At 46.2% G+C, this 17,455-nt stretch overlaps 1 protein-coding gene across 2 annotated transcripts in view; it reads right to left on the bottom strand.

Annotated features, from left to right (window-relative positions):
• akap12b (A kinase (PRKA) anchor protein 12b) overlaps positions 1 to 17,455 on the bottom strand; it is a 39,934-nt gene that overhangs the window by 12,204 nt on the left and 10,275 nt on the right. The window contains exon 2 of one of the 2 annotated variants that reach the window (XM_047021107.1): positions 9,551 to 9,626. In XM_047021107.1, coding sequence (XP_046877063.1) covers positions 9,551 to 9,626 — 76 coding nt within the window. Of the gene's footprint in view, positions 1 to 1,287; positions 1,619 to 9,550; positions 9,627 to 17,455 lie in introns of those variants that run through there. The other variant, XM_047021108.1, reaches the window with a different exon arrangement.

Below are 17,455 nucleotides of genomic sequence, written 5' to 3'. Positions count from 1 at the left end.
CTGATCAGATCCACATATATGATCAGATCCACATCTCGGATCAGATCCACATCTCTGATCAGATCCACAAGAAGCCATCAGCTTACGGAGCAGCCCACATCCCAGCGACAGCACAGGGGGCACAGCCCTCCATACCTCTGCTTCACGACAATCAAGACTCAAAATAAGAACCGACTTTGAACCATTGTTATTTGTATCAAGTGTATCTAACGGTGGTAGAATCAACAGCCCAGGACACAGACTGACCCAAACCAACCTTGCCCTCCCTCCAACCAGCAGTCTCAGATATAGACTCTAGCATAATCAGGCATGGCATGTTATGAATCCCATGCACCTCCCTCAAAGCCCTATAGCCCCACTGGGAAGCAAGCAAATCCCCACTTTGACTGATTGAAATGCTTCTCTGAGAAGAGATGGTACAGATATGAAGACCCACAGACTAGGACATTGACTCAAAAGCACTTTGAACTATTTCCACACACATTTCTGTTTACATGAATTTATTTTATATATCTGTCATTTGCCATGGTGTGAAGTCATTTCCCACGGCACCACTAAGATGTTTTATGGATGTTTGGAATGTAAACATGTCCAGTCGGGAGAAGCTGGCATTGCTATTTTGTTGGACACCATGAATGGTCTTGGTGTAGGCTTGTGGCGGGTTCAGATTGGCTACACTAAACAGAGCTACAGACCTTTTGCACTTTCTATGAAACAAAACATGTCTGAGAAATGCTGGACACACAAAGGTTTACCAAGTACGTTAAGCAAGTTTGACTAACTTGCTAATATAAGTTTCAGTATATCAGCTTTCAAACGAGGTATACACTTGAAGAGTTGTATGAAAAACATCTTGACTGGATAATAAAACCAAAGAGGCAGCAAACAGTGAAGAGCCTTCACCATCTTCTGCAGTTTGTCAGTCTGTGCAAGGACAGCCTCAAACTTCAATGTACCACACCCTCAAGACAACAATGCCCTTAGCTACAATGGATGGTCAAGGCAGTAACTAGGACTGTCCTACTTTGCAAACACTAATTCAATTGCTAAATCACTATCTTGGGACACTGTAAAAAAAACATGGCAAAAAACCCTGCAAAGTAACAGCGGAGGGTCTCTTTCCTTTAAAAACAACTAACTTAATTTAGGTTAGACTGATGAGGCTGTAAGTAGGCCTGGCAATGAAGTTGCAGGAAAGTTCAAGTCTTACAAATGATTTATAATGTGGCATTCTGAAATGTAAAAAGGGAAAGGCAAACATCAAAAAGCTAAAAACATAAAGCTTACCTGTTAAAGTAATTGTTCCAAGCATTGGTAATACTCAAATCTTTCTCTTGAATGAAGAAAAAAAAAACTGGAATAAAACTGGTATAATATATTATTTGAAAAAAATCTTCAGGTCGCTTTGAGTAAATTGCCTCAGTTAACCTCTGTTCTTTTACAAAGTAAAACTCTGTGGTATTCTTTTTTTAAATTTCTTGGTTCCCTCCAATCTTTGAGGGCAGAAACGGTGTTTCTCTATCCTCTAGCGCGTCTCGGACTGGTTTGAGGAGAAATGTGGACTACACACACTTTTCTACAAACGCCCCTGACTGACACTCATGTCATGTGGGACCACCCCCTCCTCCTCCCCCTCTTCTCTTTTCTTCAGCTGTTCTGAATGAGTTTTTCTTCCGCGGCACCCCCCTCCCCCCTCCCCCCATCAACCCCTGTCCTCTTTCCACTCCCCCTCAGCCTCTATCCAGGATGACAGAGCTTGTGAAGTAATCTTTTAGGGAAGCCAACCCCCCTCCTCCCCCTGCCCCCCTCCTAACCCCCCCCCCCCCCACACACACACACACACATATTGTTTGCTCAGACCCCAAACGGCTTGGAAGAGCACCCAACTCCAGCTTGGTGTGTAGGGGTGTCTCTGTAATTGTGTGTGTGTGTGTGTGTCTGTGTGAGTGAGTGAGAGAGAGCGAGTGTGTGTTTGAAGGCAAGGGTTCTGTTCCACTACCCACCTTCCCCTCCCTCTTCCACCCTGTGTCCTTAAAGAACACCTCCTGCAGACTTTGGGAGAGCACATGGAATACGGTCTGGGGCCCTACTTTCCTTTCCCTCTTCTTCTCACTCCCCCTCACTCACTCTCTTTCACTGGGGAGTTGACACAGCACTCCCCCATATCTCATGCTGAATTTCAAGAGTCAGAGAAGAATGTTGACCATTGCGGTACACAGAGAATGCTGAAGGCCTGTAACACAGCATCCTTGAAGAGATGAAGGGGTAGGGATACATATGTGAGAAGGCAGCCTAAGATGCTAAACTGTGATATAGACACTGGAAAGTTGGGAAATACTTTTGGAGTCCTTCACCTCTAAACATTGACTCTGATATAACAGTTTTCTGAATTAGAAACAATAACTTCATTTTAGTTGGTTTTCTTGTGGAGTCAAAGTTTGTTCAGAGAAACTAAATCTTTGAGGGGGGGGGGTTGGGGTGCTAGTTACAGCATGCCCCAGCCAAGTTACAGCTTGCCCCAATGAATGCTAATGAGGCTAATGAAACATCCTTGATAAACTTGGGAGGAATGTGAGTAAGTCCTCAGGTAAATACCAGCATAATCACATCTTCACACCTCCACAAAGTCCTGCAGGAATGTGTGAATTCCTGCACTAATGGTTCCATCTCAAATAGTTGAAAAAGGTTGTAATCTAGTATCTGGATACATAGCCCCTCCAACACATAGATTTACCATCTCAGAACCCAGAGTGTGTGTGTGTGAGGGGGGGGGGGGGGGGGTAGGGTTAGGAGGGGACGGGACATTAGGGGTGTTGCCTTGTGTGTGTTCTATAATGGAACCATAGAATGCATGAGGACAACTCCTTCAAAACTGATTGAATTAAAATATCGCTCAGAGGCTATAATTAAACCCACTATAAAAGAACTTTGTTGTTGATGTTGCTGCTGTGTGATTTATTGCATAAAACAGTTCCATTTATGTTGACTGTTTTTTTTCACTCACGCAAATGAAACTATTAAGAGCTTGTAAATCAAGGCCGCACAATCTTCAAAAGTGTGGCTTAGAAAGCTGTGGAGGAAACTGAGAACCCCCTCGTCTTCCTCCTTGACAACAACTGTGTTCAGGAGGGGGATACTTCATGCTTCTACACGAAGACAAGGGGAGAGGGGGAATGGGTGGGGGAGGGGCGTCCTATCAAAAATGACAATGTCTCTTCCACATTTTCTCTCTTTTTCAGTCTATAGCAGGGGAGTATGAAGGTTCTCGCTCACAGATATTTCATTCTGAAGATTACTGTTCCCCAATTACAGAGAAAAGTCTGCTTTGTTTAGCCACAAAATAGGCAACTCAACAGTGATTAAAATGGGTGAAAAAGAGCTGGCAAAAAACAGCACCCAAGTAGCTACTGTAGAACTGTAGAGGAATCCTGCTTGTGTACACATCGAAGGATCCCCTCTTAAATGATGTCCTTCAAAGTTGTCTTTCTCGTGCAGTTTAAACCTTTGGACGGGCCTCCACTGTATATGGTTCCCACTGAGCGATTCCCTGTGAGATCCCATTCCCACACGGGAGAAAACACTCATCCTCTGAGAATGCGGGCATGACAAACCGCACAGGTCTTCCTCCGTTTCAGTGACTAAGTCAGCGGCGGTTCTTTCTGAACACCTTGCTGTACTATTTCATGGAGTCCTCTGGTTTATTATGCTGAGTGGACAGTGAGTCAGACCAAGACTCTGCCCCCAGTCACTCAGACGGGGTGTCTCTCACTATGGCGTTCCCACCCAGAGCTTCCTGTGTGTGACTCACCACCACGGCAACATTCCGGGACATTCCACACATTCTGAATACCACTGTCATGAATCTTTACACAACCAATATTCATTCACATGTCTATGGCCTTTCTCATTAAAGAATCAAAGAATCAAGAATCAGAATCAAAATCCCTTCTGATTCTGATTACTACACTGTCATAACGTGACAATCTTAAAACGGTTCCACGGCATTCCACTTGCCTGGCGATGACACCCTATGCAGTAAACCTCGTATCGCTCGAATCATCCTTTTTGTATCTGGCCATCAGGACAGATCCGGGGGTCTATGTCTATGAACCTCCAGTATCAAAAATAGGCCTCACCCCTCCACCCCTCTCACCCCTCTGTCCTTTCAGTGCTGGAATGTTAAGGAGGGGGTCTTGAATAGGAAGGTGGGGGGTGGGGCGGGTTGAGGGTAGGGCTCTTTGTAGTCTGTAAAAAAAGAGTATATGACATCATTGGACGGACGCAGCCCCCCCCTTCCCCCGGCCCAAAACCTCTCCTCCCCCTCCTCGAGTTCCTAGAGCCAGGAAGAAGATGTTGAAATAATTGGAGGAAAAGGAAACTCGGGATGTGTGTGCATGCGTGTGTGTTTGAGTGTGAGAGACAGAAAGAGAGAGAGAAAGACAGAAAGAGAGAGACAGAAAGAGAAAGAGAGCCAGGGTATGTACCCATGATCAGAGATCTGCCGGCTTCTTTCCCCTCATCTCCCCCCTCAGTTTTCCTCCATTCCAAAACCTCTCATTCTCTTTATTTAATCCCATTCCCCCTCCACTCCTTTTCCATTTCTAATCTTCATTTCTGTCCAGCCCCCCCCCCCCCCCCCCCCCCCCCGTCCACCCCCACCCCTCCTGCTCCATCCTACATTCTGTCTGTGAGGGGCAGGAAGAAGAGGGAGTATGTTGTGCTCAGGAAAAGCCAGTCAAAGCCTCACATCTCAACTTCCTGTTTCTCGCCACAGTTTCCTCCGGTTCCACGACATACCCTGTTCTCGCTTCCACCTTTTTACTTCAGGTCACCATCCAGAGTGCGTGAGCGTGTTAAGGCAAGGAATGTATCTGCAAGCGTGACCGGCCTGTGTGATCACCGTGTTCTGTGAGCGGATGACCGTCACAGTGGTGACGTCTTGATGTCAGGCCTATCACGGCCATCTTTGGAGCCTGGTTGATAAACAATGTTAGTTAGTATGAATGGCAGAATAATAAGCCACACGCAATCCTACTCAGAGGAGGGAGTCGGTGAGATGAAATCAGGCCAGGGTTGGGTTTCCTATGGTAAGTCATGTCACTGTGTGCAAACAGACACGTATGCACGCACACACAGGCCAACTTACACACGCACGTACCATTCTTAAAGAGCGCAAAGGTCATTCGGTATTCATCTGACATCTGGCCTTGATAAGCGTCGATATGAATCATCTCCAATTGATCGGTGCCTTAAAGAAATGATGAGATATTGTGAAACCTAACAACCATTGAAATGTCTACAGAAAACTTGTGCCCAGATTCACAGTCTGTGCTCCAAGAACCAGACATCTTCAAGAGACTGTCAGACAGTAATGGGTAATATCAGTGAAACTGGGAAGAAATACAGAGCACCCTAACAAATGTAGTAAACGTGTCTGACGTGAGACAAAAGACAGTTGAGCCAGTTAGTCTGGGATCTAGTTTGGTAGTTTCAATCTATAGGGATGTATATGTGCTGGAGAGTGTTGCTATGTGTATTGTATTACAAGGGGTGCTTAAGTAGCTGCTATGTTGCGCCCCCCCCCCCCCCCCCAAACCACGCCCTGTCTCAGATGGGGAGTGGGGGGTAGTATTCTCCCCTGCTCTTTCCAATCGTAGCTTGGACACAGCACTTCTATCTGTACACCTCTCCTGGCTCCTGGCTCACGTATGTCACATGACGTCTTTCAGGGCTTTCGACCAACGTCGCCAAGTGACCTTCCAAGCTACATTCTCTACTATCTCTTCCTGCCTAGTGAAGTGCTATCTCGATTCAGCGTTACCCACCGTCTTAGGACCCGTATGACCCCACATCCACTTCAGTATGGGGCAGACTCATTAATGAGTCATGCAGAGGGGTAACAGGGACAGTAATGCCATTACATTAGACATGGGTGGAGGTCACTAACATTCCTGGGTCGTTCTCGACACGCTCTCTGAGTGCCTGGGGGTGGTAGGGGCCTTGTGGGGAGAGACAGATGGAGGGATGGAGGGAGGGAGGGATGGACAGATGAAGGGAGGAAAAGAGAGGTTAGGTTCCCTGATGCCGGAGGACAGGGAGAGAGGAGGGGCCAACAGTGGACCAGGAGAACCTGGAGGGTCTGAGAGGGCATGGAGAAGATCCCCCCCCCCATGGATGCCTTTTGACTGTAACTGCTGGAATTTTGACTGTTTCTCCATGGCAGCCTCTTTAGAGTACTTACAAGTTAACATTATGGATTTACACATTCGAAACCACTCCTCCTTCTCTTGTCCCGAACTTGCCTTCTGAGGACCAACATTGTCATAACTGAACTTAAGCGCTTTTATGACAAACAACTCAAAACCACAGCACAGATAGCGTGTAATTGAACAAGCATGTCCTTAGTACTATATCCCAGGGGATTTATCAAGCGAAATAGCTATCAGATGATGCGTTCCGGAAAGCCATTGCCTTCCGTGAAGGCCATAAGTCAATTTCCTAGCTGTGGATAGAGCGTGTATACACACAATAATATTAACACCAATCCCAAGCTAGATATCCATCTATTCAGTATTATACATGTAAACAGATGTTGCTGGAACAAAGAACACTTCACTTGGCATTGTTACAGGAATGAGATCCATGGTGTGGAGACTAACTGAGTTATGTAACATTGAAGTGTTGGAAGCTGGAGAGAGTTAGTGGATCTGAGGAGTCTGAAGCCACATTGCCAGAAGAGACTCTTCTAGAACGTTCTGGCTATGTGCCAAACATTTAAGCTAATGAACACACACACAGACACACACCAGGCCCAGGCCGAAGGACCCCCAGCCTGTAAGGGAAATTGCAGAAACACACACAGTTGTATCTGCCCTCTTTACTCTGCCAGCCAGCTGGGAGCAACAGCAGAGCTGTGGCCAGAGGATTAGATCACGTATGATGTCACCCACTGAGACCAAAAAGCACCCAGGCCCCTAAAACCCTGGAATGGCCTTGAATGCACACACACACAAACACACACACACACAGCATCTATGTGCATCCCACGGGGCAGTGAGGTCAGATACCACACAGGAAGGAAGCTGGAACCTGGCCCCATACATACTTCCTATTTATCTGTCTCCTTTTTTGCCATCTCTCTTTATCTCCCACCCCCCTCTCTCTTACCTTTGGCACAAACTGGTATGTACTGGTAAGAACTGGTCTGGCAGCATGTGAAACACTGGTTTGGGTGTGGTGATCTGCACTGGGCTGGGGGGATTCAGAGTCTCTGTGTGCATATGTAGGCAGAAATGCAAATCAATGCTCCTTTGACTCCAAGCAAAATAGAAAATAAAGATAGAGAGAAAGAATGAGTTGTGTACTTCTGTGAACGTCTGTGAAGTGTGTGTGTGTGCGTGTGTCTGTGTGTGGCCGATGAGGGGCCTGCTTTTGATGTGACATTGTTATCAGTGGAATGCTGCTTCTACTCCTGTTTCAGGCTCCAGAACCTTCTGGAGTTTTATCAAGAACCTTCCTCCCCTTCTCCCTCTTTCCTGCTCTCCAGCTCTCTCTGTTTCTGTCGTCTCCCTACTTTCTGTCCTTCCCTTTCTTCCCCAGTTGTCCTCTATCCAGGCCTGGCAGCCTGCCCTGGTCTCTGTAGAGTGTATCTGGCTATGAGAGTGGATCATTTCAAAAGGCACCGAGCTGTTTCCTCCTCCTTTTGTGGTTGAACCCCAACCACAGATGCATAGCAGTTCAGGCAGGGATGAACAGATTGTGGACCGGTTGCCTCGACACGCTTACTCATAACACACACAGAACACACACACACACACAAAGTATTTGACTTATGTGTGTATTCTTGTGATTTCCACACTGATCTACTAATAACAGTTTAGCGACTGCAAGATTATTTCTCCAACAGCTTCAAAGGCACTCCCCAGTTGGGATAATATACATCACTAACCTTCTCTGTAGCTACAAGGTTGAGGGTCACCTAGTCCATGTTACAGCTTGGTGACGTAGTTAGTCATGTTACAGCTTGGTGATGTAGTTAGTCATGTTACAGCTTGGTGATGTAGTTAGTCATGTTACAGCTTGGTGACGTAGTTAGTCATGTTACAGCTTGGTGATGTAGTTAGTCATGTTACAGCTTGGTGATGTAGTTAGTCATGTTACAGCTTGGTGATGTAGTTAGTCATGTTACAGCTTGGTGATATAGACTGCTACAGCCCGTATCGGGTGTACCAGGTTGGACGGGGGCTTACAAGGGTCTTGAGGGGTACTGGCTGATTCCTAAACTGATGTTAATGATATGGATGGTGAAGGTCACATTCCTCTCTTGCTATCCTTCCTTCTCACAGAGGGACCAACCGAGCTGGAGAGACTTCCAGAGTACATCTGTCCAGAATCAACAGGACCATTCTCCACATCACCCTATCTACGGCTTCATACATGCCATCGCAGTCTGTTCCTGGAGGGTGTAGAGTTACTCTATAAACGCAGAGAATCGCTTCATTAAATAGCTTATTAAATAGGTTATTGGACAGCGTGGTATGTGACATATCTGTCTGTTTTAAGTAGTGTCAAGTTACTGGTTCTCCTCTCCAGGGCGGGTTATGAAGCGGCGCAGGTCACTCTGTGTGCGTCTAGGTCACGGCCTAGCAAATATTTAGGGAGGCCGGCCCTCCCAGTACGAGGGAGACCCTGTTAGGAACCTTTAAGAAAATAAACAAACATATCGTAAGGGGGTGGTTGAAGGACATTGTCGAAGCCGGTTGCCTGCCAAGCCTGTCTGCGAACGTTTCTATGGAAACAGTGGGAAAACGAAAACCCTATTCGGTATTGTAAAGAAAAGTGAACGCTGCGAAGTCGGACTAGTTACTGATTGTCTGTGAAAAATCCACCCAAATTCTCCACTACTTGATCTCCCAACTGCCTACTTGAGGATCCCAACAAGGAATGTCCCATGGGTTTAGATTAAAGACCAGACAGACAAATTACAACATGGCTTCTTGGTTGCTGTCTATGCACAGTCTTTTACAGGATTAGTAATAACGACCAGGCTTACCCATCCAGTTGACATGGTGTGTGTATGTGTGTATGTGTGTGTGTGTGTGTGTGTGTGTGTGCGTGCGTGTTTGTGCGCGTGTGTGTGAGAGAGGGTATGCTGGGTATTTGAGTGTGTGTGGTACCTTTTAGAAAAGACCCAAAAAGAAAACCTTGTAGGTGTTCCTTCAATGTTGACAGAAGGATTAGGCAGGGATCACTAGGAGCTCAGAGGGACATAACTCCACACACACACACACACACACACACACACACACACACACACACACACACACACACACACACACACACACACACACATGAAGACAATGGGTGGCAGGGCATTTTTGTGTTAGTCAGAGTATTTTTGACCACACACACACACAAGCAGAATCAAAATGTTAAAAAAAACTCACAGACACAAACAAATATAAACAGTGTCATGACTTATCTATTCAGACAAAACACTGTCACATTTCCAAATAAACACACGCAGTCACGCACACACAAATACACACACCTTCGGCCAGGGAACTGTCTTCTGAGTGTCCATTGAGGCTGGAGATGCTGGAGATCTGTCCATTCTTTTGCAGCAGCTACACAAGAGACAAAGAGATAGAGAGACAGATTAATGAAATGACATCCAAACCCAAAGAAAGGGGAAGCTGCCAACAACCTAATTGAACCTAGATTTCACACCACCTCAGTCACATTCTAACAAACACTAGGCTTGGCAGACCCACCTTATCTCCCCACTATATGATTCCGATCAAGGGGCCCTGGATCACTGTAACAACAGGGGCTCTTTGGATGGGGCAAGCCTTGCTGACAGCACCACAATACAGGCTAGCCGAGGGTATTGTCTGGCTAGCCTAGGCTAGGTTAGAGTACACTAGTAGACTGTAGGGAGATAAATACTCAAGCTCCCCATAGAGAAGCTCATCTAACTAATGGATTTCCCTCAGTCTCCGATCCCAGCGGTGTCTAGGAATACTCGGAAACATGATCCAGTCACTCAAGAGGAGAGGAGAAAGGAGCCTCTCTGTTTCAGTCTGGACATGTAAAGAACAAGAGAGCAGGGAGAGAGAGAGAGAGAGTGAGGGGAATGGCTGACATTCACAATCAACACTTTCTTACAAGTCGATGGGAAGCGAGTCTTCGCATGGAGCTAATAGGAATGATAGGAAGAGACGGTGTGTGGGAGTGTGTGTGACAGAGCGAGAGAGAGAGAGCAATAGAGTAAAAAAAAAAAGGAAATCAAAATAATAGTTGTGTGTTTGACAGGTCAGTCTAACATGACACAGGAAACAATAAACATGTGTGCCCCCCCCCCCCCACCCCCACACACACACACACACACTGTAAGGTTGTCTGCTGTTCTCATGGTGACCCTTAGGAGGGTCCCTGATCCCATCTGAGAGTGTGAGACAGCAGAGGACCTTTGACCCTACCCCTTCTGGCCAACCTCATGTCTGGCATTCCCAGCATTCCATGCCCTCTTCACGAGATTCCTCAGATCAGGGGCAACTAACACCCCCCCACTCCTCCACCCCCCACCCCAAAACATCTGAGGTCACCTCCTCTCTCCTGGGTCAACCCAGCATTCCTCCCCCCCCAGGCCCCCACGTTCAAAGAAATTGCCACGCCTTCCGGAGGGTGTCTGTAATGCCATGGCTTCATGGCTCGTCACAGTCAGAAACATGGCCCCAGGTCCCAGTTGTGTGAGGCCATGATTGCAGGTGTCTTCAGGGACACACCCCCTCTGTCCATTATGAGGTGGGAGTGGTTAGAAGACCTTGGAGGGTTAGAAAAAAAAGCCGAATGCTACGATGGCAGGCATGGATAGAATGTAAGCATGTTGGCTAACACACAGTTAAACACATACTGTACTTATCCATGAATATGTGTGTGCATACGCGTGTGTATGTGTGTGTACAAATAAAATACACACCCACACAAAGTGTGTGGAGGCCATGAGAAGCCTCAGAAATGTAGATGACATCAGATAAGAGGTCAAAGGTGATGATCTTAGTCTTGTCATACATTTCCCTCACACACTGGCCAGAGGGGACTAACTCACACGGACACACGTGCACAAAAGCACACACAAAACACACATTCATCATGATCAATCTGATAGGATGTTCACTCAAATTCCTCATTCAGTCAGTCATGTCCTCGTAAAAAGCTTTACAGTTTTGGATTATTTTCACAAGTGGTCCAGATAAGTATCTGAAGGAAGTGTTCCAGCAAATATGCATTTTTTACTTGACTGAATAACTACTTTGGAAATGATACACTTGAGTTGTAATGACCACACAGGCACAGCTAAGGGTTAGAGTGGGGAGTTAAAAACAGACTTTCTTCCAAACCAAAAAGAAAGAAAGTCCTCACATCAAATGTAGTTCTGCCTAATGTGACTGTGCATCCATGACATTTCTCATAATTGTTGTCTCAATTTCTGTGGCAGTGTACTTTTAATTATCCGACACAGAGACATGTGTGAAGAAAGTGTGAAAAACACTATAGCTGGTCAGGAGGATGGCAGAGTGGTGTGACATGAGGTGTTTGTGTGAGTGTTGTGTACCTGTTGGCAGGGGGTGGGGATGTAGTGCGTGTGCTTTTCTGGCCTAGCACTTGTGATGTTGACCAAGCTGACTTAGTAAACACAGAGGCACGAGACATAAGAACTTCAAACCAGCTGCTGTGCCAACCCAACACCTTCCCTCTGTTCCCCACATCTCTCCCTCTCTCTGCCTGTCTGCCCTGTCTGCTAGCGGGACTACTCTTTCTTCTTCACTCTCTTCTCATCCCCTCCCGACTTCCCCTCCCTCCTTCCCCTCCCTGCTTCCCCTCCCGTCATTTCAGGAGAGGCTGGTGAACCTCTATGACTGGCGCTTGGCTCCCAAATCATTCAACTGAGCTTCAGCAGGAAGATGTATGCCTTCCCACTCCACAGAGAGGGGGTGAGAGGGACAGGGAGACACAGCTGTCCAATTAGACCTGTAATTGCCCCCAGGTATGATACCAACAGCATCATTACACCTATGACCGAGCCATTGACTAGTCTCTCCGAGGTTAGCTATACACTATTGACTAAGGCGGTAGCCAATGTCAGTAAATCAGCTAAATGCTAATATCTCATGGCTAACCAACATAGCAGGGACTAAAGTTCAAACCAAAACCGTGACTGCTGAAAAGGAGCTTGATATTGGACATAGTCTCTCTGGAGTTGTTAATGTTACTGAGTATCAAAGTAAAAATAAAACATGAACCATGAGCCTAACAAGGTCAGAGGAAGAAAAGATCTGTAAATTCGTCGTAAATTTGGCTGACCTGGCTTCAACCCATCCCGACCCAATACCGCCAGTTAATCCCAGATTTATTGACGATGACGCATGCAGAGAAGACATAACGTTAGCCAGAAAAAAAATGCTTCGCTTCTGCACTTCAGCTCACAAGCAGAAACTTCAGCGAACAAGAAAGGGTTTGATGTCACAGTGTTGTGATGAATTACACATGATGAAACACTAGGGGAGTAACACACAAACTAACACACATCCACAACGACACACACAGATGAGGTCTGAAAACTCCCTCTGGGGTTATAGTTCATTCATGACAATTCCCCTCATGCCCTCTGACCCCTGAAGGGGTGATAGACATATGAGAGGAAAAGAGGGAGAACTACAATATTGGAGGAAAAGAGAAGGCCATAGAAGAGAGTCAGGTGGCTGAGCGGGTAGAGCATCGGGCTAGTAATCTGAAGGTTGCCAGTTCGATTCCCGGTTGGTGCACATGACGTTGTGTCCTTGGGCAAGGCACTTCACCCTACTTGCCTCGGGGAGAATGTCCCTGTACTTACTGTAAGTCACTCTGGATAAGAGCGTCTGCTAAATGACTAAATGTAATGTAATGTAAGAGATGAGGAGTGAGTAGAGGGGTGGAAAACACAACCCAGTCTCATACGTCTGCGTATCTATGACACAGGTTTACACTTCTATTTTGCGTGCCATATATACGCCAAATCCTTGTTTTACGTGCAGTGTATACGCAAATTCCTCCCATTCATTTTTACCAACAGAAAATGTGTCTCTATCACACGCAGAACGTCATCAACTCTTTATCGATGATACGTCATCATCCGGACTGGGATTTTACGGAGATTCACAATCTCGAAACTTCCAAATGTATACTTTTGTATACTTTTTTTGTGGGGGAATTTTCACCTCTAACACCATCAAATACCGAATATCAATTATTATTTGCCACCAACACCAAGCATCATTGTTGTAAATAAAAATAAGATAAAAGATATAACACACACAGGCAACATAATCTGTATACAGCTCTGGAAGGCCAGGCTGGCAGATAACTTCACTGGGCAATTATCCAGATTTTTATGCTGAAATCAAACCAGTTCCAGTGATGAAGCAATAAACCAAAAGAGGGTGGTATTTGTCTTTGATACAACACGCCCCAAGCCATGTCACAGTTCCATGGAAAGGGTAAGTTCTCGTGTGAAGCCCTTTTCCTTGGTATCAATGTGTCTTTAAGATGGGTTCCATAAAACTCCCCTAATCAGAATCAGGTTTATTTGCCATGTAGGTTTACACATGGAGACACATTTTCTGTTGATAGAAATGAATGGGAGGAATTTGCGTATAAACTGCACGTAAAACAGGGATTTGGCGTGTATATGGCATGCCAAATAGAAGTGTAGACCTGTGTCATAGATACGCAGAAGTATGAGACTGGGTTGGAAAACAAGATAACCAGAAGAAGGGGAGAGGTCGAACACACACACTCAACCCATCTGAGGTTACAGAGCCCTGGAGCAGTGCCCCCACATACTGTAAGTCATCTCTACACAGACACGTCCTTCTGTCGGTCCACCCCGCTCTTCACGTGGCCCTCAGCGTACCCACCTTCCTTCTTCCTCCCTCCAGGCTGTTTCCTCTCTCCACAGGGATCAAAGCCCGGTCCGCCCCCCGCCCCCCCCCCCCCCCCCCCCACCGCAGCACCCTCTCTGGGCTGGTGTGTGCTTGTCGAGGTGCTCTCTCAGGTCATCTACCTGTGCTCATCTGTCAGCTCCAAGGCATCACCGTCTTTCAACATCCGTCAGTGAGACGCAACTCTGGTGTCACTTCAGGGGATCAGCATGCTGGGTTCCGCTGAGAGCGACGCCATTGACAGAGAGTACAGTGTGTGTGTGTGTTTACCTGTTTGAAATTCTTTTCACGGTGTATACAGTGTGTGTGTGTTTCACTAGTGTGCAGTGCATGCAGTGTGTGTGTCTGCTGTTCTTGACCTGTTTGTTCTGGTTACGCTGTGCGTAGCGTGTGATCTGCTGGCCTCCTTTGCGCTTGAGGCAGCAAAACTGAGTGAAGAGAAACTGGACCTGGCAGCCCCAATGCAACTACAAACCAACAGCTGGCCACAACAGAGGCCAAGCTAACAGAGAATCTGACCCAGCTTAATCTAATACACCTCTGCAAACTCAATCAGACCCAGCTGACCAAATTCACTGACTAATAACCATGTTACCTAACCTTCTCTGACATGAAGTCAGTAGGTTTTGATCAAACATGATCAGGTCCTGAGGTAAGTAGCAGCCAGAACTGAGAGGCAGCAACCACATGACCTCAGGGTAACTCTCCTCTACCATGTTTACTGGAACGACTGAATACTTTCCATAGCGGACAGGAGGCAAAATACACACAAATCCACAAACACACGCATAAATGCCTACTGATCTGGTGGAGAGTTGGGTGACTTGGTCTGGGACAAGCATCCCTCTAAAGACTTCTTCCCCTCATCCCTTTCTGAGTCCTTTTGTCCTCTCCTCCATTCCCCTCTCTCCCATCCCAGTTGTCTTCAACTCTGCACACAGAGTGGAGTCTATTTAGACTGGTCCTCTTCAGATTGTATTTATAGCAGCTTTTTGGTAAAAGCCTCTACATCTGCCTTTACAAGACCAGCTGCTCCAGACCCCGTAGCTCTATATAAGGCCAAAATCTGTGTGTGTGTGTGTGTGTGTGTGTGTGTGTGTGTGTGTGTGTGTGCGTGTGAATGAATGTGAGTGTGTGTGAAAAAGGGAAAGAATGTGGTTTTGTACAGAGTGTTAAGTAGGAAAAACAAGAAAAACACAACATATGTCATACAACATTCACATCTCACAAGTCAATGACCTTATTCAGACCCCAAAGAGCATTACTCTATCAATTTCAGTATTCCTTGATTTGGTCAATTTAACCATGCAAATGTATGGTTGTATCTGACAGCATCCATTCAGACAGGCATGATCCTGCCAGGGCCTGATTCTCAGTTTTCATGACTGCACAAACAAGGAAGTCATTCTCTAATGGTAAGCTAAGATCTAATCACCACCACAGAAAGCTGCTCTCCTCCCCTGGGCCAAAGACAGCGGTTTAACAGCACAAGGATGACACAGGAAGGGGCTGCTGAACAAGAAAGTTAAAGGCCATCATTCATATTGCCATGGGGTAGCTAATTACAAACACATACAAATGATAAAGAACCAGCACTACTGATAACACTAATCAACGTGCAAGCTTTTGGCCACCACACAACAGGGAAGGCCAGGAGGAAAGGGGGGAGAGAGAAGCTAAGAGGGAAAGAAAGTCACTTTTAGTCACTTCTGTCTCGCTCTCTTTCTTGTCTCTCTCACTTACCTTGATAAGATTAGTCCCAGACCGTGGCCTACAACTCCAGAACACTTGGTCACTGAATTAAGACAGATTTAGCATAGGTTCTGGGAGAAAATAAACCCTGTTTACTATTTTTAGTATATATATATATATATATACTGGAATATATCAATGTGTGTGTTTGTGTGTGTGTGTGTTTGTGTGAACAGTACACCTGTTCCACCAGGTTCCACAAGGTAGGTCCAACAGCTATGTACATAAATCATGACATGTATCCTCAGTGACCTCTGAACTCTACCACTATACCTCCCACTATGTGTCTGTTTTCTATCCCCTCATTCCTCCGTCCTGACCGCCTGCTACTGACAAGCCCCCCCATGTCGAAAGTCACACAGGGACAAACAAACAATAATAAAGTATTTCCTAGAGAGGGCGCTCAACCCTGGGGACCTGGCCCTCAAACCGGGCTGAAATAATAAACCTCCCCCTTGGTCCTTATGGACCTCCAGCCTCTCTGCACAACTGATAAGCATCTTCAGAGGAGGTTTAAAGGGATTGGGAAGGATTTGGAAGGCCTGCTGATGAAACAAACATGGGTGTGCTTATCATTCGTCGGTGCCTAAAACCAGAACGATTTTTCTTGAAAAAAAGGTTGGGAAAAAAGGCAAACCTTTGCATATTCTACGACTACAGGCAATTTATTTTCCATCTTAGTCCTGACATCTAGACCTAGTCCTGTCCAACCCATTACGTCAAGGACAGGTCTGAGTGTTTGACATGATAACGTTGACAAGATAACGTTTCACTATTGACTGAACGTTCACATTGGATCCACAAAAGCTCTTGACCTTGGCTATTCATCTGAACGAATCACGTGACGGACTACACAAGAAGAAGTTAGGGAACAATCTTCAATTGTTCTGCCAGCAGGCACTTGGGCACGTGGGAAACAGAGCACCACGGGGAACATTTGATAAAATAAAAAACAGAGCAAGGACACCGGTTTATCCGCCAGTCTCCTGCTCTGCCTGATTCAATTTGGTAGGTCGAAAGATGAGATACAAAGGATATTCTGTGGTATTTTGCCAGGGCGCTCCTCACATTTATGTTGTTAGCTTGCTAGCGAGGACATGTGACGGCAGTCAGCTGTGAAGCAGGAGGGGATAGGGGTCGAGTTCCGTTTATTTATTTATTAAGCTCCGCAAATTATAATGACACCTTAATCTTAAATAGGTTGTGCATGGGCGGCACGAAAAGGGTTGAAGGAGTCTAATGCTAAAGCAGCTAAAGGTTAGCCCCCTCACCCCCCCCCCGCTCAAACCCCCGCTGCCTGCATGTTCCGATTTGTCATGACCTGCTGACACCCACTTACCAGTGTACTGTGTTAAGTAAAGTGAAGTTTGTTTTTACCACTTAGAGTAGCCTACCTAGCAGAAGCTTCAGTATTCAAAAGTTAGCATCGTGGGTCAAACATTATTTTCTCGACCACAACTCCGTTATTGGTGTTAGACTGCAACCAGACACCCTTAAGTGTACAGTACTGTACCTTCTCCAGGTGTGAGGATTGACACCTCACTGATGCTGAATGGGAACGACTCACATCCGATCCACCCACCGCAGTGCCTTGTGGTTGCCAGATCCTGCTCGTGTTGCTGAGGACATCCTGAGCCACACACCAGTTATCATGACCCCACAGAGCAGAATGGAACAGAAGGCTCCCTACAATCTTTCGACTGCCTCGAGGCACTAATTAC

This window comes from Hypomesus transpacificus, chromosome 6 (assembly GCF_021917145.1).
Source record: "Hypomesus transpacificus isolate Combined female chromosome 6, fHypTra1, whole genome shotgun sequence".
Classification (NCBI taxonomy): Eukaryota; Metazoa; Chordata; class Actinopteri; order Osmeriformes; family Osmeridae; genus Hypomesus; species Hypomesus transpacificus.
The sequence above is the reverse complement of the archived record's forward strand: the minus strand, read 5'-3'. Positions and strand labels throughout refer to the sequence as shown.